Source organism: Amphiura filiformis, chromosome 16, assembly GCF_039555335.1.
Source record: "Amphiura filiformis chromosome 16, Afil_fr2py, whole genome shotgun sequence".
NCBI lineage: Eukaryota > Metazoa > Echinodermata > Ophiuroidea > Amphilepidida > Amphiuridae > Amphiura > Amphiura filiformis.
The window spans coordinates 5,017,859-5,043,641 of NC_092643.1; the positions used below are offsets into that span (position 1 = coordinate 5,017,859).

Sequence of the window (25,783 nt, forward strand, 5' to 3'; positions counted from 1 at the left end):
ATTGTTCTTTCTGTTGAACGTTGTTATAATCAGTTTCCTCTTGTATCATTAAATTGATCCAAAACATGTTTGATTGTTCTCTTTCAAGATACATAACTCTATATAAGTTACTTTAGTAAGCATGAAACTCAAAGACCCATATTTTATATTTTAAAGCGAACTTTTACTAGGTTTCAGCCAGGCTCACATCTTTGATATCATGACATAACCAGTTCTGACTTTTAAGCACTTGTCAAAAATGTTTCCTTATGAAATATTTTTAGTTACAAATAATAGGCCGAATTATACAAAATAATTGATACATTGGGAACAGCAAGTCCTGTTGCACCAAATATGACAAGCAACACAGACATCAGACATACACTTTGACACTACTATGATTCCTGTCTGCGATCGATTATGTCATTCAATGTCACCACATGACTGATGAGGGACACATGGACAACCATGTGCAGGTATAGCTTATATAAGCAGAGAGACCAGGTTAAAATCAAATTCAAAATTGGACATAACTAGAAGTTACGGCGCTCCAAGTCCATATCTAAAGACCCCATTTACACAGAAGGTGACTTCACTTGCAAAATCAAATTCAGATTGTGACTAAAGATATACTCATAGTCTGTAGCGGCCTTAAAGATGTAAAAAAAGGAGTAGTATACGTATATAGAATGATGGGACAGAGAGAAGAGGAAAGGAAGACAGATTGCTGAGAGCGAGAGAGAGACAAAATGGGAAGTAGAGGAGGGAGTAAGGAAAGGTAAGGGAGGGAGAAAGAAGTTACCTGTAATGTTTTTCCAGTATGTGCCCAATAGAGGCAATACTTTCTGCCAAGCATAGTGTCCTCCAACTTGTAGATGTACTGTCATCATGTCAAAGATACCTTCCCACACATTGCTTACTGAAACCCACACTTCACCACCTGAGAAAAGAGAAGAATTACAACATTATACATGTATTACACAATATAAAACTTCTGTTATTGTTTCCAAAATATCAAGCAAAAAACAACAACAACAAAAAACACCCAAAAACATGGTTTCATATTCTTGCTTCAAAAAAACCTAGCTCAAAATCTATATTCATAATTGAGATGTGATCAAGCAAAATGAGTCGGATGTCGGGAATATAGATTTTGTGATACAGCCAATAATAGTATTCAACTTCCTTTGTATTTTATTGTTTTGAGCAACACTAAAATGGCCATATCTCTGGAAAGAGAGGTCTAATTATGATGGGGTATTCGGGAAAATAAAGCTAAAAATATACCTACCAAGAATACTTGAAGCTATATGATACAATTAACAGTTAAGCAGATTTGTGTGCATCCATATCAAAATGATGCACTTGTCGGCTGCAACATGTGTCTCATTTCACATAATAGCTTGGAATATATACCAGACTCATCTCAAGTGGTTACTTCAAATCATCCGCAAGTCACATGGTTAAGGAATGTTCTCTGTATTCCTAAACCATGTGACTCCGGGGATGATTTGAAGTGAACTCCACTTGAGATGAGTCTGGTATTTATTCCTAGCTTATTATGTAAAAAGAGATACATGTAGCAGCCGACAAGTGCATCGTTTTTAATATGGATGAACACATTTACGATGTAGGGGGGGGGGGGTTGGACAGGAGCATGACAATAAAGCTGACACACAAGAGGAATTGTATATGGGTTCTATTTAAAGGAGATCCTTAGGGGGTCATTTCCACCCCATGTGCATGATTATTCTTGGTCGGGGGAGAACGTCCAAAACTTGTTGGCCATATTATTAACTCAAGAACCACAAGACCTATGAAAATCTGAATGTGATTATTGGCTTCCTTGACTCGTTTCCTATAAGATCAATGTATTAATAATGTTAATAAGAAGTGCATTGCAGTTTTTTAGTTATTGGCATCTTTAAAATATGTATACCCCAGCTTTGAACTTACATGAACACATAAATGCAAACATTAATACCGCACATGAATACAATAGAACTTTTTAATGGTTCACCTTTAAACATAAATTCACACACACACATAGCATTTGTGATGTGATCAAGCAAAATGAGTTGGATGTCGGGAATATAGATTTTGTGATACAGCCAATAATAGTATTCAACTTCCTTTGTATTTTATTGTTTTGAGCAACACTAAAATGGCCATATCTCTGGAAAGAGAGGTCTAATTCTGATGGGGTATTCGGGAAAATAAAGCTCTGTAATGGCTCATGTAATGAGATTGAAAACTGAATTTTGATTTTGATCGACATCAAACTCATTTTGCTTACTCGCATCACATTTATCTTCATATAAAAATAACTGAAGTCAAGTTGTGGCTAACCCCACACATTAAGATTTAACTTTTATATTTTGATTTATTGTCAATAAATTTTACCCAATATTAACTACTTGTTAATCACATGGTGTGTGAGAAGTAGGGCTGTGTCATCATTTTATGGTGAATACAAAAAGGTTAACTAACCGAAGAACTGGTTCAGATTATACTGCCCTCATTGTGATTATACATGTATTTCGACCATCACTCACAGAGTGTTAATATTTGTATGAAAACTCAGGTGGTGGCGGATGCGATCGCCATTTTTGACATCGCCATTGGATTAACACATAATCATGAAATCTTCACAAACAATTCTAAATTTGTGTGTGTCAAAGCAAAATTATCTTACTCTAAAACCATTGGGGTACAATAATGTACCCCACTGTAAGTATGTTGTTTTTCAATTTATAACTGCTAACCATCTATTTTGAATTGGGCTGTCAGCCTTGTATTTTCGTCAGCCTCGAACGTCACATGTCGCGTGTCCTATACCATCTGTGAAAACTAACACTTTCACTAACGCTCGATCACAACCCAAATAACTAACCCAAATATAATCCTTATAATCCTTCCCCAACCCTAAATCACATGGTGATCATTTTTTATGTTCCTTAAAAGTAATAACTCACAAATCACAAACAAGTCATTAAGCTTAATGCAGGAAATGAGATCGTTACACCGAGTTGTACAGAAGTCAATGCCATGTAGTTAATTACAAGCGTATCTCCGGTCCATTCACAATTTTCAGGTTAATTAGCAATCTGATATGCCATATATATGGACTGCTCATCTAAATTCCTATCAAATTTGGCCTGCTTTCCACTGATTAAAAGAAGAAAGGGAGGGGGTGGGAAGTGTGGGACTTTTACTAGGTCATGATTGTTGTTGTAACACAGTATACCAGACCACTTGCCATTATTATCGGAGAGTCCATTAAATAGTTTTACGCTACTTGTAGAAGTTAATTACGGGGTTTAGCTACACTGGTTGTGGAGTGTAAAAAGGATGCCACCTTACATGCTTGAGCAGAATGCAGCTGCTGTAGATGGACTAAATTTTGGATTCACTTGTAAAGACTGAATGCGGCAGTTACTGTCCTCTGTACATGATAACCACTCTGCAAGCCAACTCTTGGCTAAAGCACTGAGAGTGACTTAATGTCAAATTCCAACAATCATGTTTATCAAATTTGTTGATTAATCATTCTAGTTTCTTATTACTGAATTTCAAATGTAATAACAAAAATAAACAATATGACCAAAATTGAAATCACAAGGCCCTGGCATACCCCGGTACTTGGTTGCAAAGCTATGATCAATTTATACAGAAATTTTCTTATGTTTTTTTTTATTGTTTTTGCTCCTTATAACAGCCTATACCTTAACCCCCTGGACACTACTTGTCATCTAACAACATTTCTGATTGGTTGATAACTTGAAATACTCATTTCAATTGTGGTCAAACTTGCATTTGCAAATGATCTTATTAATAACCCTCCTTGATTGGTTCAAAATTGGACACAATATTCATTTTGGCCAATCGGCAGATAGTTCTCATGGGATTAATTTTGTTATTACCGACTTTGGTCTGACTGGATCAGATTGCGTCACATATAAACAAAATCTTTAGCAATTTACTAATACCAAAAAACTTTGATGTTTCCCACAAAAAGAGACAAAATTAAAGTGCAAATACCTTGAAATATGTTCAAGCACCATCAATCATTTGCATTAATTAACCAGTTCCTTAGAAAAACAAACAATTCCTGGCTCTTATGTACATAACATTTATGTCCACACGAATAAGGAACATAAAGTGCAATTACCTTGACAAATATACATTAAACATGCATATTAATTAACTAATTCCTTACCAATAATTAATATACCCACAAGATTTTAATTGAGAATAGTTAATAAGTGATGTATGTAAAAACAAGTGAAATAACAGGATATTGGAGGCAGCCATTTTATTGCGCTATCAAACATTGTATGTGACATCCATCATTTCATCCCTCATTTCGATTTTGTTTTTCAATTTCCCAAGTCCATCAAAACCAAAAATAGGTATCCTTAAAAAATTGGGCTATTCCATTTGAACTCCACAATCCCCCTGTGGAAGATTTTGAAAATATCTAGGGAGTATTAATTTCAAATGGAATGAACACATTAGGCAGCTCCATTTGAATTTTATACACCCTCTGAAAAAGATGCAACCTGAATCTTCCACTGTGTGTTTCAAATAGAGCTGCTATCGTGTTCATTCCATTTAAAATTTATATTCCCCCTGTGGAAGATATTTCCAGAATCTCCAGGTAGTGTGGATTTTAAATGGAACAGCCCAATGCTTTTCAGAACTAAACAGGTTGGATTGATCAGTTCTGGGGCAAATGAGAAATTAGGGTGCTCCTATATCATATCTCCGGTGACGAGGACGAGAGTTTGTGGAATACTGGGCAAATTTTCCAAGGGGAGTCCAACTGATTCACTCCTCTAAAAAACTCCTGAAAAATTTGCAATTATGCCAAAATAAGATTTACGGTTTTGTGCCATTCTATTCCCTGTACATGCATGTAGGAAAACTAGAAGTATCAAAGGGTACGTCACTAGTTTTGGTCACTTTTGACACCCCCTGTAAAAGCATGGAGGAAAACTAGAAGTATCAAAGGGTATGTCACCAGTTTGGGTCACTTTTGACACCCCCTGTACAAGAATGCAGGAAAACTAGAAGTATCAAAGGGTATGTCACAAGTTTTGGTCACTTTTGACACCCCCTGTACAAGCATGCAGGAAAACTAGAAGTATTAAAGGGTATGTCACCAGTTTATGGTCACTTTTGACACCCCCTGTACATGCATGCAGGAAAACTAGAAGTATCAAAAGGTATGTCACCAGTTTTGGTTACTTTTGACACCCCCTGTACAAGCATGCAGGAAAACTAGATGTATCAAAGGGTATGTCACCAGTTTTGGTTACTTTTAACACCCCCTGTACAAGAATGCAGGAAAACTTGAAGTATCAAAGGGTACGTCACTAGTTTTGGTCACTTTTGACACCCCCTGTAAAAGCATGGAGGAAAACTAGAAGTATCAAAGGTATGTCACCAGTTTATGGTCACTTTTGACACCCCCTGTACAAGCATGCAGGAAAACTAGAAGTATTAAAGGGTATGTCACCAGTTTATGGTCACTTTTGACACCCCCTGCACAAGCATGCAGGAAAACTAGAAGTATCAAAGGGTATGTCACCAGTTTTGGTCACTTTTGACACCCCCAGTACAAACATGCAGGAAAACTAGAAGTATCAAAGGGTATGTCACCAGTTTTGGTCACTTTTAACACCCCCTGTACAAGCATGCAGGAAAACTAGAAGTATCAAAGGGTATGTCACCAGTTTTGGTTACTTTTGACACCCCCTGTACATGCATGCAGGAAAACTAGAAGTATCAAAGGGTATGTCACCAGTTTTGGTTACTTTTGACACCCCCTGTACAAGCATGCAGGAAAACTAGAAGTATTAAAGGGTATGTCACCAGTTTTGGTCACTTTTGACACCCCTGTACAAGCATGCAGGAAAACTAGAAGTATCAAAGGGTATGTCACCAGTTTTGGTCACATTTGACACCCCCTGTACAAGCATACAGGAAAACTAGTAGTATTAAAGGGTATGTCACAAGTTTTGGTCACTTTTGACACCCCTGTACAAGCATGCAGGAAAACTAGAAGTATTAAAGGGTATGTCACCAGTTTTGGTTACTTTTGACACCCCTGTACAAGCATGCAGGAAAACTAGAAGTATCATAGGGTATGTCACCAGTTTTGGTCACATTTGACACCCCTGTACAAGCATACAGGAAAACTAGTAGTATTAAAGGGTATGTCACAAGTTTTGGTCACTTTTGACACCCCTGTACAAGCATGCAGGAAAACTAGAAGTATTAAAGGGTATGTCACCAGTTATGGTCACTTTTGACACCCCTGTACAAGCATGCAGGAAAACTAGAAGTATTAAAGGGTATGTCACCAGTTTTGGTTACTTTTGACACCCCTGCACAAGCATGCAGAAAAACTAGAAGTATCATAGGGTATGTCACCTGTTTTGGTTACTTTTGACACCCCTGTACAAGCATACAGGAAAACTAGTAGTATTAAAGGGTATGTCACAAGTTTTGGTCACTTTTGACACCCCTGTACAAGCATGCAGGAAAACTAGAAGTATTAAAGGGTATGTCACCAGTTTTGGTTACTTTTGACACCCCTGTACAAGCATGCAGGAAAACTAGAAGTATCATAGGGTATGTCACCAGTTTTGGTCACATTTGACACCCCTGTACAAGCATACGGGAAAACTAGTAGTATTAAAGGGTATGTCACAAGTTTTGGTCACTTTTGACACCCCTGTACAAGCATGCAGGAAAACTAGAAGTATTAAAGGGTATGTCACCAGTTATGGTCACTTTTGACACCCCTGTACAAGCATGCAGGAAAACTAGAAGTATTAAAGGGTATGTCACCAGTTTTGGTTACTTTTGACACCCCTGCACAAGCATGCAGAAAAACTAGAAGTATCAAAGGGTATGTCACCAGTTATGGTCACTTTTGACACCCCCTGTACAAGCATGCAGGAAAACTAGAAGTATCAAAGGGTATGTCACCAGTTTTGGTCACTTTTGACACCCCTGTACAAGCATGCAGGAAAACTAGAAGTATTAAAGGGTATGTCACCAGTTATGGTCACTTTTGACACCCCCTGTACAAGCATGCAGGAAAACTAGAAGTATTAAAGGGTATGTCACCAGTTTTGGTCACTTTTGACACCCCTGTACAAGCATGCAGGAAAACTAGAAGTATCAAAGGGTATGTCACCAGTTTTGGTCACTTTTGACACCCCCTGTACAAGCATGCAGGAAAACTAGAAGTATCATAGGGTATGTCACCAGTTTTGGTTACTTTTGACACCCCCTGTACATGCATGCAGGAAAACTAGAAGTATCAAAAGGTATGTCACCAGTTTATGGTCACTTTTGACACCCCCTGTACAAGCATGCAGGAAAGCTAGAAGTATTAAAGGGTATGTCACCAGTTTTGGTCACTTTTGACACCCCCTGTACATGCATGCAGGAAAACTAGAAGTATCAAAGGGTATGTCACCAGTTTTGGTTACTTTTGACACCCCTGTACATGCATGCAGGAAAACTAGAAGTATCAAAGGGTATGTCACCAGTTTATGGTCACTTTTGACACCCCCTGCACAAGCATGCAGGAAAACTAGAAGTATCAAAGGGTATGTCACCAGTTTTGGTTACTTTTGACACCCCTGTACATGCATGCAGGAAAACTAGAAGTATCAAAAGGTATGTCACCAGTTTATGGTCACTTTTGACACCCCCTGTACAAGCATGCAGGAAAGCTAGAAGTATCAAAGGGTATGTCACCAGTTTTGGTCACTTTTGACACCCCTGCACAAGCATGCAGAAAAACTAGAAGTATCAAAGGGTATGTCACCAGTTTATGGTCACTTTTGACACCCCCTGTACAAGCATGCAGGAAAACTAGAAGTATCAAAGGGTATGTCACCAGTTTTGGTCACTTTTGACACCCCTGCACAAGCATGCAGGAAAACTAGAAGTATCAAAGGGTATGTCACCAGTTTATGGTCACTTTTGACACCCCCTGTACAAGCATGCAGGAAAACTAGAAGTATCAAAAGGTATGTCACCAGTTTATGGTCACTTTTGACACCCCCTGTACAAGCATGCAGGAAAACTAGAAGTATCAAAGGGTGTGTCACCAGTTTTGGTCACTTTTGACACCCCCTGTACAAGCATGGGTACAATTACCGAATAGGGTGCAACTTGCTAGACTTGAGTCCAGTCCTTGTTTACAGAGTTTAGGGTTAGGGTTTAGGGTTGGGGTAGGGCAGTCTTGAAATAAGACTAATAGAGTTGTACCCTATTCGGCAATCGCTCCCAAGCATGCAGGAAAACTAGAGGTATCAAAGGATATGTCACAGTTTATTGTCACTTTTGACACCCCCTGTACAAGCATGCAGGAAAACTAGAAGTATCAAAGGGCCAGCGTCACCTTATCCAGCTAATGTCACGCAGTCATTCCATTGAAACACATTTGTGACAAACATATTGATTGCTTGAAGGCTAATTTAACATTTATCTCCATAATTGGTCTGGCTTAGATTGAAATTGCTTCAGACACTTCAATCTCATATGCTCATCTCCAAAGAGACAGTTCATTGACCTCAATATGTTTAGTACATCATAGAATGACCTATGAATGTGTGGGTACAAAAATATGTACTCCTCAACTTAATAGTCATATTTAGAGCTGTGTTTGTTGAATGGGGATTGTTGAACTTTTGACACTGTAAATGCTATCATTTTGCCTCGTAGTAGAAATGGATCCCAACAGGACCCTTGTATCTTGATGTGCTGGTGTAACTAATGACTGTGGTGACAAGATACAGGATGCTGCAAATACACAGGAAATTTGCTACAACTTTTTATTGAGATATCGATAAACATGATTGATGTTTGCTGTATCATTTGAAGCGCATTTGTAGTAAACATTTTGATTTATACAGCTCAACTGATCATACTTTTCCTACATTCGACCTTGGATGATTTTTGAGTTGACACAGTCATGAAACTAACTATAGATACTTGCCAGACCATTAGTAGCCCAGTTCTGAGCCTTTTCATTGATCATTCATAACAATAGGTATCTGATGGATCAGTGAAGACAAGAAGGGATTATAATATATCCGTAACCTTGATATTATAGTACATCTCGAGGAAAAAGTGCAATGGACATGTTTTCATTTTATGTTTCAAATATCCCGCAAGATGAAAATTGAGTATTTAACCCAAAATGGAAAATGGAACAATTTATTGGAAATCTGTTTTAACAACTTTTTTGACATCTTTTTCTGCACTGTATTATACCTAAATTAAGAAATTTGATAAATATTCAAAGAAAATATAGGTCATCCAAAAAATGTTGATTTTTACACATTTTGGGGCAAAAAAGGAAAAATAAGCAAAAATATCATAATCTGTTTTAACAACTTTATTCATCAAGTCATAACAAACCTACATGCTTAATTTCTAATAAATATTGAAATTGTGAAAAATATAGGTATTTATTGATTTTCATGTTTTTTCTTGCAAATATGCTAATAATATGCAAATTATGAAATTGCAAAATAAAGTTTCTACATAGCATACATCTTTCAAGTGTGATGTTCAAAATGACAGACATCAAAAAGAGATTCGATGAAATGTAAAGGTGTAGTAACAATTTTGGCATGGACTGTCTGGTTAGGCAAAGTACGGTAAGTTGAGCTGTACAGGGATTATTTTTAGCATTCATCAAGTTTCACATCACACATCATATCATTATGAACACGGCAGAGTGCCGAATATGCAAAATTGCTGTTCTGAGTAAACGGTGTTTGAAAATCTTGATTCCATTACATTGGTCACTTGAGCATTTTTGAGAAAACATCAAAAAAAGTACTGATATATGGGGATTTGCAACAAAAGCAGTTTTTGGCAGGATGCTTGGGTAGCATCCCACCAAACACTGCTTTTGTTGAAAAACCCCTAATATCAATGATTGTTTTGATGATTTTTTGATGTGTTCTCAAAATTGCTCAAGTGGATGTCAGGGGTTTTGCAACAAAGCTCTTCATATACTGCTCCAAAAACATGGAATGCTCTCCCAAAGTCTGTCAGAAACTCTGATTCCATATTCACTTTTAAGAAGTCTCTCAAAACTCAGTTATTTATGCATTAAAGGGGCATTTCGTGATCCACAGCCTCATCCCCCCACTTTTCTCAAAAAAAAGTTGAGATTTTTATATCACTGGAAACCTCTGGCTACATAATGTTTATGTACAAAATATTTCTTGCAGATTAATTCGTTTAGCAAAGATATTGTGAAATTTGAATTTCGTTCTGGTGCACCAGAACGAAATTACAACGCATTGTCTATGGAGCAGTGTAATACACATAATCAAGCATAACTCGCGAACGCAAAATCGGAATCAACTGAAATTTTGGGAATAGGCTTTTTTCGTGGATATATAATGAAAAATGACATAAACAGAGGATGCTAGGATCACGAAATACTCCTTTAATTGTCTTTTTATTCCATTGTTCCTGTTGTTACTTGTGTTGCCAAGTGCATCGTTCTTGATGTAGATGCGCTATATAAATACTTGTAATGTATTGTATTGTAATGTAATATTATGCAGTATTTTGTAGAACCTGGGCGAGTTAGGGTTAATGAGGTCAGACTGGTAAGGATCCCAAACAAATCATGAATATTCCAGTTTGGGATGAAATGCACACTGATGTCAAAAAAAAAATCAAATTTTTTCCAATAATTAGAAGGACAATTGCATTGTAAAACAAAGACAGCACAAATTAATATGCCTACAATAGGCCTACATTAATTTTTAATGACTCGGGTAAATTGCTGACAATAAAATGGTTTTGCCGACAACAGTCAAATTTTACCAACAAAATTAAGAATGGGGGGGTGTCACACCCCATACCCCCCCCTCTAGCGGCAGCCCTGCTTAGGTCAAACAGGATCTTGATGGTACCTCCATGTACTAGTGTACAGATTCAACATGCATGATGAAGGCAAAACATGATGATTTGGTGCCTGGAAATTGATACATTAATTACATGATCAAAACATGATTGCAGGTAGTGCTCAGGGGGTTAAATCAGAGAAGACATGACTCTGCCATGATGAGGGGGAAATCAGCATACCTCCAGATTACTTTAGAATACAAACATTTTCTTTTGTGAATATGTTGTAAGAACGAATAAACGAATAAAGGGGAAAAAGGAATCTTTTGTTTTATTTGTGCAGAGCAATCCAATTTTGACTAAAAATCACTGATTTTTGATTAATTGTAATGTCATTGCGACATACATTTGAGGATGTTTATACTTTTTTGGTATCAATGGAAAGAAGAGACACATACCTACCCATTGGTACCAAATCATAGCCATCAGACATTTATAGTGGATATCCAGTGAGGGATATACACCACCCTATCCCTCCCCCTCATTTGATAGATTTGCTACAAAAATTGCCTGCGTTAGTCATTCTATCTTCATTCTGGTAAGCACTTTCAATACATAAATACTGATCTCCAGATCAGACAATATGAATTAATAATCAGCCAATTATTGGAATGCAAAAATGTTTTCTTATATTAAACTTCATGTATACCAGTGTACTTTGATTATATATATAAATGCACTTTTATAAATACGCACATGACCACCTCCGCGCTGCCATACCAGCTTATACACAGTAAGTCTTGAAGTGACCTTCTACATAGCGAGTGGTCTTTCTATACATTTGAATGCAAAGGCGGAACAACATGAGCCTGCTGTGCAGCAAAATTGTCGATTTTGTTCAACTTTGTGATTATATTGTAAACGTTTCCGTTGTTGAATATTTTTTTCCGTCATCAAATACTTTCAAAATGTTGTTTCCATACAGGCATGAAAATAAGATTACAATAAGAAATGTATCATTATAAAACATAATTACAAAATGTATATACTCAGTATTATTAGAGAGCAATAGAATTTTTGAACTCTCACATACTCATGGCCATAAAAGTTTGAACAAATGTTCAGTGGCAGATTATTCCACAGTACCCCCAGCTCTATAATGGAAGGTTCTTCTACCAGCAGAAATATTCCACACAGGAACAGAAATATTCCTCAGAGGAAATTCATTTAAAAAATATCCTGGAAAGAACAACTAACACACTCACCCCTACTCACTCATTCATCAGTTATGATTTACCAATTTACCTTTGATACCCACTTAACAATTTACATATCAAATCATTTCTTGGCTTTGTACAAGTTTCAACAAAATATTGGTAGTAGCATTATACAAACCCTAGACTACTGACTTTGCCTTGCGGTTAAGATTTTTAACACGGGACTCTATGGAGAGTTAGACCAATTTCTGGCCTAACTAAAATTGGCCATGATGTAATGCATCTTTAAATGGATCTGCCTTGTGATTGGTCGCCCATATCTCGCTATGGTTTAAATCTTCTGGGCCCGCGCCATTACCATTAACTATACACCGTACACAACTGTCTGTGGTATTTGCGGTTAATGGACTGATAAACAAGTATGCTTGACAGTGTGTTTTTAGAGAGCAAAGTCCAGGGGGTAAAGTTCTGCTTACAATTCAAAGTCCATAGTCAAATTTTCGGGTTCGCTATCAATAAACTGGTAGATTCCAAAATCAGAATTGTTCAGTATTAAAGTGAGCCATTATAATTATGCAAGATAATGTTGCATTCAATTACTTTTATTGTCACTAATCATCTGATATTTTTAACTCTTCATGACCATTTTACTATTGAATACTTTAATTTTAATAAACATCAGTATAATTTTGAGTTCAACGAATGGGTTCATCATGACTAATAATAACATATTTTTAATAAAATTCGACTATGGCATAGTCTATACAAACCCTAACAAATTCAGCAAAGTCAGCAAAACATTCCATAACAGGAAATTTGATGGGTAATGGACAAAACTGTTGGTACGCATAGACCAATGTTTGGGTATTTTAACTTGTAATAGCATCCGGCTGACAGTTTTTAGCTCTTTAAAAATTATATTTAAAATTAAATTTTTGATGGGCTTCCCGGCAATTTTTCCTTTTCCAATTTAAAGGGTGTGACCCGACGGAGTTGTCAAATGAGCTGTTGGTATCAGAAGCTCACTATTTTTCTCAATGCCCCATAGTACAGCTGCTAAGCTGAATCATTATGCACTTTGTGATAAAAGCATGAAAGTGTCCACACATGTAGTACATGGTCAAAGTTTATTTTAAGATCTGAAGGCATTTTAGATTTTACCCCTAGTGACCTCTAGAAGTCACGAAAGGTCACACAGTGGTAAAAATGTAAAAATGCTCCAATCTGATCACAAGGATTTCAAAAATGTAGTTTGTGCTATCTACGACCTATCGTTGCAGAGTAATTCTACAAAAACCTCATTTTTGGATTGTACAGGGGTAAAAATTTCAACTTGCTCCAATTTTGACAAAAAAATAAGAATTATTTAATGCAGAAGCAAATATGGGCATATCCAAATAGCTAGATACCTAAAGAACTGAACAGTTTCATCTGTAGGATTTGTTTTTAAAGTTGTTTATAGCACAAATATTCACTGGTGTAGTGCATGTTAGAATATGACCATTGCTAGGCCAAGTGGCTCACACTTTCTTTGTTACGAACCACTGATTGAAATGATCACAACACAAAGCCTATGCCATATCATAATTCGGAACAGGTGTATGAGTCTAGGCTTGAACCAGTAACCAATGGTGACTAACGTGCATTACAGCAGCGAATTAAGCAAGCAAACCAGATATTGTACACAAAACTTCAGCTTTTGCCATTTTGGATAATGGCTTTCTTGTAAAAAGTAATCTTGTTCACTGCTTCTTCTGGGTGTACAAGAAAGTACACCTGTGCATGTCAGAAGGAATCAACTACAGAGCTCAACAGGTCAGCTATAACAGATCACATTGCCATAGGGATGTGAGTGGCCTCGATTAAAACATGAAGACATTTACCTCTCAGTAGTGATCGTGATTAGCCATTATCATGATTAGCCATTCTCACTTCCAGTTTTTTAACCAAAGGATCTTTCTGATCTGCTTTGAACGATTCTGAATCTATCTTTGTCCCTCGGTTAATAAAACAAAACTCTTTCTTCATAGAGAGTAGATGGGTTGGATTGGAAAAAAGTGCAAAGTGGATCGCTCAAGTTAGCAATCTAGCAATGGAAGCCGCCAACATCATCCCCACGGCAACTTTCGGCAAACATAGATACACACATACATGCTACAGTGACTATTACCGTGCACGATAGTATCATATACCGTAGAAACCCGTCTATAAGGAATAGAAGCGACTGTGATGATAGCATATTTCACGCTAGCGCCCTCCACAATATTATATCATTATGGAATTTGAGCAAATCATTTACCGACACAAGCAGGTATACAATGTATTATTTTATCTTTATTTCAGCATCTCACGAGCATAGCTCACTTGGCAAGGCATAAGACTTTGGTTCTTTAGATCGGAAGATGGTGAGTTCGAGCCTCATCACGGTCACACAAACTTTTATAAACAAAATATTGTTCAAACTTTTCATTTATATTTTCTTGCATTTTCTAAAGACTCCTTTCGTGATCATTTTTTTTTCATATTTAGTTTAATTTATTCTATTGTTTTTCTTTTATTGTTTCTTTTCTTTGTCTTTTTTTCTTGTTTAATTTTATTTTTTCTTTATTTTTCTTTGATTCATATAATATTGGCAGGATAAGGAGAGGAGGGAACTAGATGCCACAGTAATGTGTTTTACCAAACACGAATATCTATGCCCGTGACCACACCTAACCCCCTTCCCCTATTCACAAACGAAAACTTGGTGAGCACCACGTGAAAGCACTTGTTTTATGCTTTCATTTGATATACATGAAATGCTCATAACACTGGACTGGCCAAGTGGTTCAAGGAACCAAAATCAAAATGCCTACACATTCCCTTTTAAGGGAGTTTTTGTCAAGTGATCAGTTTCCTTGACGTACGATTGAGACCTTTAACATTGCAAATACAGGTAGCTAACAAAATATTGCGCTACACTGTGTTAATAGGTCGTGCCTATTTTGCTTTTTAAAGCTTTTAGACTTTGACCTCTGGGGATGCGGCTAATATAGAATACATCAAGGGTCATGGGTCATCATTGTATCAAGTATGAACCATGGGGGCACTGTAGTTCTTGAGCTAGAGCTGTTTGAAATTTTACACATATTGCTCACTGTAACCCAAGACCTTTGACCTCTGGGGTCGATATTACTGCAGGATATATCTAAGGGTCACGGGCCATCATTGTACCAAGCATGAACCCTGAGGGCGCTATAGTTGTTGAGCTAAAGTGGTTTCAAAAAATTACACATATTGCTTCCTTTAGCCTGTGACCTTTGACCTCTGGGGTCGTGGCTACCTTAAGTTACTTTTAGGGGTCATGGGCTATCATTATACTAAGTATGAACCCTGAGGGCGCTATAGTTCTTGAGCTAGAGAAGTTTCAATTTTTACACATTTTTCCCCCTGTAGCACATGACCTTTGACCTCTGGGGTCGGGGGTACCATAGGAAATTTTTAGGGGTTATGGGCCATCATTGTACCAAGTATGGGCCCCGAGGCTACTTTAGTTCATGAGCTAGAGGGGTGCAAAGGAAGCGTGAGAAGAAGGAGAAGGAGACGGAGAAGTCGAAGACTAAACACAACAAATACAATATCTATGCCCCGTTGCACGGGCATAGATAACTAAAGACCCATTCAGTGATTTGCTCATCCGGACGATCGTAAAAATCATCAAAATTCACCTTTGTCATTGTCATAGATGTGGTAACATAGCCTGCTAGTGGTTCAGCAGAAAACCGTGTGACACATAATATACATTTAGCTACATTTTATTATACGATAAATACGAATTTATTAAACATGGTAACAAATATTCTCTAGCAGATCGGTTATACGATGGAACTGGTAGGCATAGGCCTATTATAAATTCGGGATATTAAATATCTTCCTGACGAGACAGATCTGCGCATGTGGTCAAAGACGATTCCTTACTAGCCACAGACCGTCCGCTGGAATTAGTTGAACATGAACCATTCGCTATGGCTGTTGGTCGGACCTCTCATCTCTCCACATCGATTGTGACCTATAATCCCGACATTGCCCTTATGAACTCACATCCTCCTGTTTTATTTAATACGCTGGCGGTTACGTAATAATCGGATTAACTACCATAGCAATAGGTGAAAACAATTTTTGAATATACCGCGTTATACACTGATACGTTGCAGGCGGTACCTCTTCATTGAACCATATCATGCTGCACCTGTAAGATCTTTGAAAAGACCAGTATTGTATTCAATCTATGATTGCAGACATACACAGTACAGGTGATGAGTGTAACCTGCTTGTAGCGCAGCGATATGTTCAAAATTGTTTTCACCTATTGCTATGGTAATTAATCCGATTAATTACGTAACTTCACCAGCGTATAATGGCCGAATAAATTCTGACCATCACTTGGCTTGTTGGATTCGTCTATACTACAATTACGCTGTCGAAGTGACGTAATAATCGCAATAACTACCATCAAGCAGATTGCACTAATCACCCGCGTATGTCACCAAACATAGATTGAATACCACTCTTTTCATAAATACTAATCTTACATGGCGAGTGATTAGCATTTCTTTGACAACTATGGTTTAATGCATAGGTGCCACGTGAACGATGAAGTGCAGGGCTATATATTCAAATTGTATTCATCAATTGCTATGGTAGTTAATCCGATTAATTACGCCACATCGACAGCTTAATAGCCTATAGTATGGGTTCAAGTGGAACAAAAAATAGTGTATGTCCATTGCTAGCTATGGTAATTAATCATGTTAGTGTTTACATCACTACTTCGGTGAAGACAAGAGAAGTGTGCCTTCTCTACCAACGCCTGTGATATATAACAGGTGCAAGCGAAACAAAATTGAATGACCAGAATAGTTTCCTTTGTCAGATGAATTGATTGAAGTTTTTGAAGACACTCTATTCTTGATGGGACAATAGATTCAAATATGGAATAATTATTATTCCTCATCTATTTTTTTTTTATTGAAAAAACTGCAATTGTGGCAACAGAACAATATTTATTTTGATTTCATTTCAAGTAGAAACAAAATCGTGCTTAAGCCAAAAACGCACCCTACCTACCATTCCTCAAGAATTGGGATGGCACAAAGGTGCAACATAGGTTTTTATTGCAAAGACGAGGACAGACAAGTAGTTACAACACATCTGTCTAACCGTGGGTTTCGCTATTATTTAGAATAAATGCTTTTACTAGTTTCTATAAAACCACAAAATTACTAAAAAAAACTATAAAAAAACTAAAAAAAAAAAAAAAAAAAAAAAAAAAACACACCTAAAATTAAAAGTAGAAAGGTAGATTTGAAGAAAGATAAAAAGAACATGTCAAAAGTTAAAATTAAACGAGAATGAAAAAAAAGCGGAACGGTGCCCGGACCATGCTCTCTTCAGCATGTCTCAGTTCCAAAGTCTGACGCTCTATCAATTGAGCTATACGATCCTGATATACGAAACAGTCGTTATTATGTCAATACAATTGATTGGTGTTCCAACATACTTAGATGGAATGCATAGCCACCCAGTGCCAGTATATATTTGCTCAAACTCCAAATACAACAAGCAACCAATTTTATTGAGGGCGTTTCTTAGGTATATCCTTGTAGACAGGGTTTTACGGTAGCCTCATTTTATACTTATTTTAGTCTCATTCATACAACTCAGAGGGACGCACAACATATTATCTTCATTACACGGCAAAAACAAGCATTTTAAGGTTTGGAACAAATGAAAACTTTTGCATTTAAGGTTTTGTGCAAATAAAAATGTGTCACACGGAAGCAAAATATGTGGAATTCCACGGAAACGAGGAACTCTCACATCCCTGCATATAGAAACGCATTATCAATTGGGAAGGGGAAACCATTCTGCTACAGGGTGATTTAAAATGAACTGTACCCAACTTCACCTAATTTTTTATATATATTTGCGGAGATTGTACATATCAGAAAACTATCATAGAAAGCAGTGATAAGTGTTCTGTAGTAGAAATTTTGAATTTTGATAATAAGTGGTTTTAGTCAGAAGATATCACATTTTCAAGTTATCATCCCATTTTTAGACCAACACACGGAACCAAGTTTATCCGTGTTCTCTACCGCAGTAACAAAATGCAACTACCATGACTACGTACATGTACAGCAAAACCAAGACAAATGTTATTTCGCATTATTGAATCAATAATATTGATATTCAATTACATTGTCAGGTTTGCAAAGATTACATGTTAAATAATACATGTAGAACAAAGGACCCGTTGACTTAAAATTGTAGAGGGAAATTTGAATTCAAATAGAAATGGTGCTGGCGCAATATCGTAATTGAGACCTGATTTTTTCACCAGTAATAGGAAATATAGTCTACTACCCTATTACAGCTTGCAATATTAAAAATCATTTAAATGTCGGTAAGTATTTGATTTTATTTATTTATTTACCATTTCATCTTATTTTCATTTTTAAAGAAACATGCGCAATTTATGTTGAACTGAAAGTGTCTCTGAGGGCAGTTGAGTGAGCAAAATGATGTATAACAGATAATTTGAATAAAATACTCAACCGTGTGCAACATCCTTTTTGGTGTGTTTTCTAAGAATGTACTTTTCTTCAAAACCATTGGAGGTAAAGACATGGTTTTTCACCAATAATAGGAAACATACTATCCTGTTACAGCTGATAAAAACCAAAGTATTTAAATGTCGGTAAGTATTTTATTTTAATTTTTGAAGTTGGGTACAGTTCATTTTAAATCACCCTGTACAGACCCTAATAAGTTCACAAGAAAAGTCAGGGAGGCTATATGGATTAGGAGGGGTACTAACACAATGAACCAGGATATATACAGCTTTTCTTCAGATCATGTATATGATTGACACACCCTAGGAATGAAGCTACAGCCGGTTTCCGGGTGGGGGTAGCACTGGATCATAATTTTTAAGAAAGATGAGATGCCACAAAGGCTAAAGTTGTTGAGAATAATATCTGGTTGCTTACTTAATATCTTTGCTATACATTACCTGAGGAAAATAGGAAATATCACAATATGGTGATTATCAACTAGTATTCCATGCAATAGGCCATTTTGAATTCAGCATTCTCCTGTTTTATATTCTTTGCACTCACCTGTATCTTCTACTCCTCTAAGCAGCAATAATTGAAGACAATGATTGAATATTGCCTCATCATCCCAACTGCCCATACTCTGGTTACTGCCTAGCATCTCACACACTTTGACCAGTCTCACAATCTCTGTGTATGTAGATAAACACTTGGCTAATTGTAATTGTAAAATTTCAGATCTGGAAGTGGATCCTTGGGTGTGGTAATGGTGAAATAGTTCCAGGATTTGGGAACTATTGAAAAGGCTGCAATAAAGAATGAGAGAGACCATTATTGACTGGTTTTGAGTTTAGATTTATGTTCAATATTGTATAAATTTTATGTAATTTTTACTATTTTTACTAATTTTTACAGGCATGATTCTTTTTTTCATCTATATCTTAAAGAGGCATGGTGCGATTTTTCATGTTTCTATCTTAGATTGATGCCTAACATTGAAACAATAAAGTTCCCAAATTTTGAATGGTATTGCTCCAGCAGTCATCTAAACGAAGAATTTAAAATGTCATAAACCAAAGCAGTTGGTCTATAACATCTTTCCCATGGGAGTTTTCAGATAAACTTAGATGTTACATCCATAGTCTGGTAGAAGATGACATAAATTCTAAGCCACATGAATGCAAAGAAAAGCCCTTTTTGAGCAAAAAAGAGATAGCGAGGCAACAAAGGGAAATTTGTCTGATAATAAGACAAGCTTTTTAGACTGTGAGCCAACATCCGTTTTAGTGAATAAAGGGTCAGTCCATATCAAAACAGATTGAGTGTACACCCACCCTCTTGGATTTTGCTCTCCTTTGGCTCAGTGGTACCTTTCATGGATCCCTAGGTGAGGTCACAAGAAAAAAATTCAAATTCCATTTAGTTTGCGAATGGCGGGCAATCAAAGTTTGGCGACCTCGACCAAAATTGGGAATTTAAGGGGTCCAAATGACAAAGTGCTCTCTTTGAGGGGCACTTTCTTCTTAATTGAATCAGTTGTGATCCTCTTTTTGAATGTGGTCACTCACTGGCTGTGTCTGAAATACCTAATGCCAAAAAGATAGATTTGAATTTCGTTGGGATTTCAGAGGGGGTCAAAATCAGCACTTCGTACTGTTCAATCAAATTATCTTGATTTTGAAGGACCCATGATAATGTCACAGTGCACTTATACGTCCTAATTATGTTCAGAATGGATTAACCATATGCCAATGTCTATGAGCAATTCAGAAAAAGAGAAATTTCTAGACCCCTACAGAATTTTAGGCCACCCCTAAAGTGGTTCAGCCACAAATGGCACTTAAAATCTGCAAATTTTGACCCCTAATAACTTTAGGTGTACACCAGATATGAATTTCTAGTCTTTTGCATCTGAAAGAATGTAGTTTAATGTTACTAGGAACATAAGATTTGTTTTGTATTTTTGTGTTTTAGTATTAAGTTGGCGCTTTCAAAAATAGTCATTTTGCCTAACATACCATGCATACAGGATACGGTACAAAATGCCAATTTTAGTATGATATTTTTTATATTTTGATCACTTTATAGCCATTTGTATTATTTATCCTGACATTTCAAGTTGCTCTTGAGTCAAGTAATAAGAAAAAACTACTTTCTAATCCTCTGTATGGATTTTTAAGGGGGTCAAAAATGCACTTCCTGGCAACGATGCACATGCAAAGTACAGGTTATGGGGTCAAATTTTCAGAATGCTCCCAATTATGTCAAGTAATATATCAAATTACTCGTATGGTCATGAGGATTCCAAAAATGTATAGTTTGTTATGTGTCAGACCTTTCAGGAGGGCGATATGACGAAAAATGTTCATAGGTCAACGACCTTTTTGAATTCTGACCATAGTTAACAACGTCTGATTTTGGTGTCTAATTATATATGTTTTCTTGTATGAGAAATACAACTAAGCAAATTAAAAAACTATACAAGGAACCGATGACCCTCTTTTGCAATATGTCTGCCAAAAGCGTCCATATTGTAATAATGATGTCATTGGTTCCTTGTACAGTTTTTAAGTTATGTAGTTGTATTTCTCATGCTAGAAAACATAATTAGACACCAAAATCGGACGTTGTTAACTATGTAATAACAGGATAAATAAGACAATGATCAAAAATAGAAAAAAGGGTATGTTGAAATTGACATTTTGTACCCATAACCTGTACATAATTAGTCAAAATTGGGATTTTTGGGACCATCAACTTAGTATCAAAACACAAAAATACAAAACAAATCTTATGTTCCTAGTAACATTAGACTACATTCTTTCAGATGCAAAAGACTAGAAATTCATATCTGGTGTACACCTAAAGTTATTAGGTGTCAAAATTTGCCGATTTTAAGCGCCATTTGTGGCTGAACCACTTTAGGGGGGCCTAAAATTCTGTAGGGGTCTAGAAATTTCTCTTTTTTGAATTGCTCATAGACATTGGCACATGGTTAATCCATTCTGAACATAATTAGGACCTATAAGTGCACTGTGACATTATCATGGGTCCTTCAAAATCAAAGATAATTTGATTGAACAGTACAAGTGCTGACTTTGACCCCCTGAAATCCCAAATCGAAATTCAAATCAATCTTTTTTGGCATTAGGCATTTCAGACACAGCCAGTGAGTGACCACATTCAAAAAGAGGGTCACAACTGATTTAATTAAGAAGAAAATGCCTCTCAAAGAGAGCGCTTTGTCATTTGGACACCTTAAATTCCCAATTTTGGTCAAGGTCGCCAAACTTAGATGGCCCGCCATTTGGAAACGAAATTGAATTTGAATTTTTTTCTTGTGACCTCACCTAGGGGTCCATGAAAGGTATCCCTGAGCCAAAGGAGAGCAAAATCCAAGAGGGTGGGTGTACACTCAATCTGTTTTGACATGGACTGGCCCTAAATCAATTTTTTGTTTTATTTTTTGAAGTTTTTATTAATACTTACTGTAGTAGTGATGCTAATATGTCCTCCTTGGCAATCCCCATGACAGCATCATGTTGAACATGGACCATCAAGTTCCTTAGGACACGACAAACAGCAGATACAAGGCATGGGGTGACAACACTTGAGAATCTACCTACATTTGTAGTGGCGTGGGGGTGTGAGGAGGGAGCACTTGGGCTAGGTGAGATTAATGCTTCAGCTTCTGTCATATTGCCTGAAAATAAAATGGAACAACATTAGGAACAAGAATAAGGACCATATAAGGACCATATTTTTACTCGTTTTCAATTGGGTAAATTATTTGAGAAATCATCAACATATAGCCATCCCCGGAATTCATTTGATCAACTAACCTCTAACCAGTGTTATTTAATACAAATTAAGTCTTCTAAAAGCAGGTGGTCTGATGTTTTATGTGGTGCTTCCTACCTAACATGAAGGTCTGTCGCCTAAATGATCTGATTCAATAAATGTTGCACCAGAGTCAACTTTTCTTAACTAACACAAGAATGGGCTTGGCCTTTAAAAACAGCCTATTTTTACATAATGTGCCATTTTGACCAAACCCAATGATGTGTGATGCTATTAATTGGTCCTGATGTGGCACAGAAATATGGCTACATATACCTTTTTACATTTCTTAAAATATTTTTTCAATTCATTTCAGGGGAACTATATTACTATAATTGACATACTCCTGCCATTGATGGGGTGAACGTCAATATCCCAACCTCCTTGCTGATGTTATTTTATAATCATGTGATACCCTTCTTGTCCTGACTTTTGTTATTTTATAATAATTATAATATGTTATTATATTGATGTTCACCCCATGGCAAGAAAGTGCCAATGATCTATTGCTCTGAAGATCTGCTGTTGCTATGATTGAAGACCGAATTAAACACACTAGTTTGCGTATGACGTCCTGTCAACCAGACCGAAAATGCCGCACTGTGCATGTCAGCAACCAATCACATCGCGCCTTTGCCCCGGCGTCAGACACAAACTAGTCTTTTTAATTCGGTCTTCAATTATAAAGTTAATTTTTTATTACTTCCGTAGTCTGTGCTGTGCGTATACACGAGCGTAAACACAGAGGTGATAAACATTCACGCTGATTGGCTTATCAATGGTCTTGACAACAAGACGATTTACCCATTGGTTCGTCGACGCATAAAAGGGGAGGAGACCTCAGCACCTTTACGTAATCGCTGATCACCAGCGCGTAGCTGGACCACAGAAGTAATAAAAAAAATCAACTGGTGTTTTTGAGATACCTCTGATGATGGCACAGTTGTTGATGACATCATACAAGAAGTTTGGGACCACCCATTGATGCCCAACTACATTATTACAACACCATATCTTACCTTGTAAATTTGGCACAGGTGCGCCTGATTCAACAAAGTGTGACGGTGGTGATTGCATCAGTGATGTACTATGGATGTCGCTAGGCCATGTATGATGGGCCATGGAAGGTGTTGATGCATTACTTCTATTGCTACGATTACTACCTGTAAATAAAGAAACAAGGTTTAAAATCATTAGTGTGTCTTCATTTTAATTATTTCCAAAGGGGAAAATCAGGGTCAGAATTTTGTTTCACAGTGCGAGAATCAATCTTGATTCTTGCAGAATAAATTTGCGGGAATCATTTGATTCTTGCATATCAACTTGTGTGTTAATACAAAAGCTTACGAGAATCAACTTTATTCACACAAATCAGTTCACAACAATCTTTGCGAGAATCGATTCTCGGCTTCTTGCTGAAATTCTGACGCTGGAAAATGAAACTTTGGTAAGAAATCAAATCACATCTATTCATGTTTTATTTTGAAACCATGGAAAGCAAACAAATTAAAACAACCCTCCACAAAGCAAATATGAAATGAAACACTTAAATAATTTTTAAAAAACAAATACTTTACCTGGTGTAGTAACAGTAGATGGTCCAGATGGTGTAACACTGGTACTAATACTAGACTCTTCCACAACACTCACTGGTTGGATAGTACATTGGCCATAGTAATGTTGCAGCATGTTGGCTACTCCATGGTAGAAATGGTAGTGGTGTAAGAGAGCTAATAGAGCTGGCTGTCCTGAAAGTGAAACCTTCAGACAAAATCAAGGAAAAATATCAATTTGGAACAAAATAGATTTAGTGACACATAATTTTATATGTGGTAGCTGCATCTAAATACAATAATTGACCATACTTTACAGATTGGGTAGTCACTAAAGTATATTATGCAGATTTTTGAATGAGTTATCGAACATCCAGATATTCATAATGTTAGAGCAATTCCACAACCATTTATACCTATTACCTGTTTTATGGTATTATCATGCTAGTTGTCCTGGTGGACAGAATTTTATTTAAAATGAGGATGAATGACGTAGTATTCGATAGGGTCTATTTCTCACTCCACGAGTGATAATCGCACGAGTCTGAAGTCGTGTTCACATTTTGAGTTACACCTGGCTTGAACTTACACTAACATTGATAAAAAGTCCTCAAATATTTTCCCTACTCCTACCACGTGTCCACATCTGGCATACTCCTAGCACTACACCGACCAGTTCACTTCATTCAGTGACCTTTTTCAACCATGCGAAATGTAATTTCTTAGTTCCGACCAATAAAGGTTAAATTTACACCGGATGTCAGGTGTAGCAGCGTTCACATTGCAACATTACACCTAGCTCGTTACTCCTGACTTTTGTCAGGAGTAAATCATTGGACGTATGCCTGGCAGAACTTACGCTGACCATCGTTCACACTGCCGCTACTCCTGGCAGCGCCTACCGCTACTCCTAGCAATTTGCGCCGACTAGGTTCCACTGGGTGTACGTTCGACAATGTGAACACAGCTTGAGTTCTGCTAGTCCGATAAAATGGCTAACTGGCTATCATACACATATGTGACCTGCTACCACAAAATCAGCATAAAGTCGCCTTTTTTTGAGTTGGTAGTTTCGAGATATTTAGTCTGACTAGGTTGATGTTCTTTGTTTGCCGCCACCTGTACAAGCCAGTAGTATTATCCTTCGTGAATGGCCCATTGTGCCCCCATTCACAAAGGACATACAGGACATACTTAGTGGTTCTAACAGGTGAGTGAACACCAACCAGCAGCCAGAGTGTTTGACCTTGCGAGTTTACGCCGATTTTGTGGTAGCAGAACACATATGTGATGCGATCAAGCAAAATGAGTCTGATGTTGATCAAAATCAAAATTCAGTTTTCAATCTCATTATATGAGCCCTTCTCAGAGGCTGATTTTGCTGAAAACCACATCATAATTAGACTTATGGTTCCATAAATATGGCCATTTTAGTGTTGCTCAGAACAATAAAATAATACTATTATTAGTTATATCTCAAAATCAATATTCCCGACATCCGACTCATTTTGCTTGATCACATCACATATACTAACTGACCTGTGATTGTTCATCATGCACCTGTGGTCCTGACCATTTTGCCTTGCTCTTTGTTTGGTCTGTTGAAGCCGTTGTGTCTGGATCAGAGAAGGGTTTGCTTAATAAGTTGCATAGAAGGTTGCCAGCCTATAGAAAATGAATTGTGTGTTATTATTAC

The 25,783-nt window shown here is 37.0% G+C and overlaps 1 protein-coding gene across 1 annotated transcript in view; it reads right to left on the bottom strand.

Moving 5' to 3' along the window:
* Nucleotides 1-25,783, bottom strand: part of LOC140136461 (rotatin-like) — a 166,819-nt gene that overhangs the window by 63,275 nt on the left and 77,761 nt on the right. Inside the window, exons 32-37 of the mRNA XM_072158184.1 lie at nt 25,627-25,752; nt 24,112-24,295; nt 23,554-23,697; nt 22,184-22,397; nt 19,259-19,500; nt 782-919 (exon numbers count right to left, since the gene is read on the bottom strand). Of these exons, the coding sequence (XP_072014285.1) occupies nt 782-919; nt 19,259-19,500; nt 22,184-22,397; nt 23,554-23,697; nt 24,112-24,295; nt 25,627-25,752 (1,048 nt within the window). The remainder of the gene's footprint in view (nt 1-781; nt 920-19,258; nt 19,501-22,183; nt 22,398-23,553; nt 23,698-24,111; nt 24,296-25,626; nt 25,753-25,783) is intronic.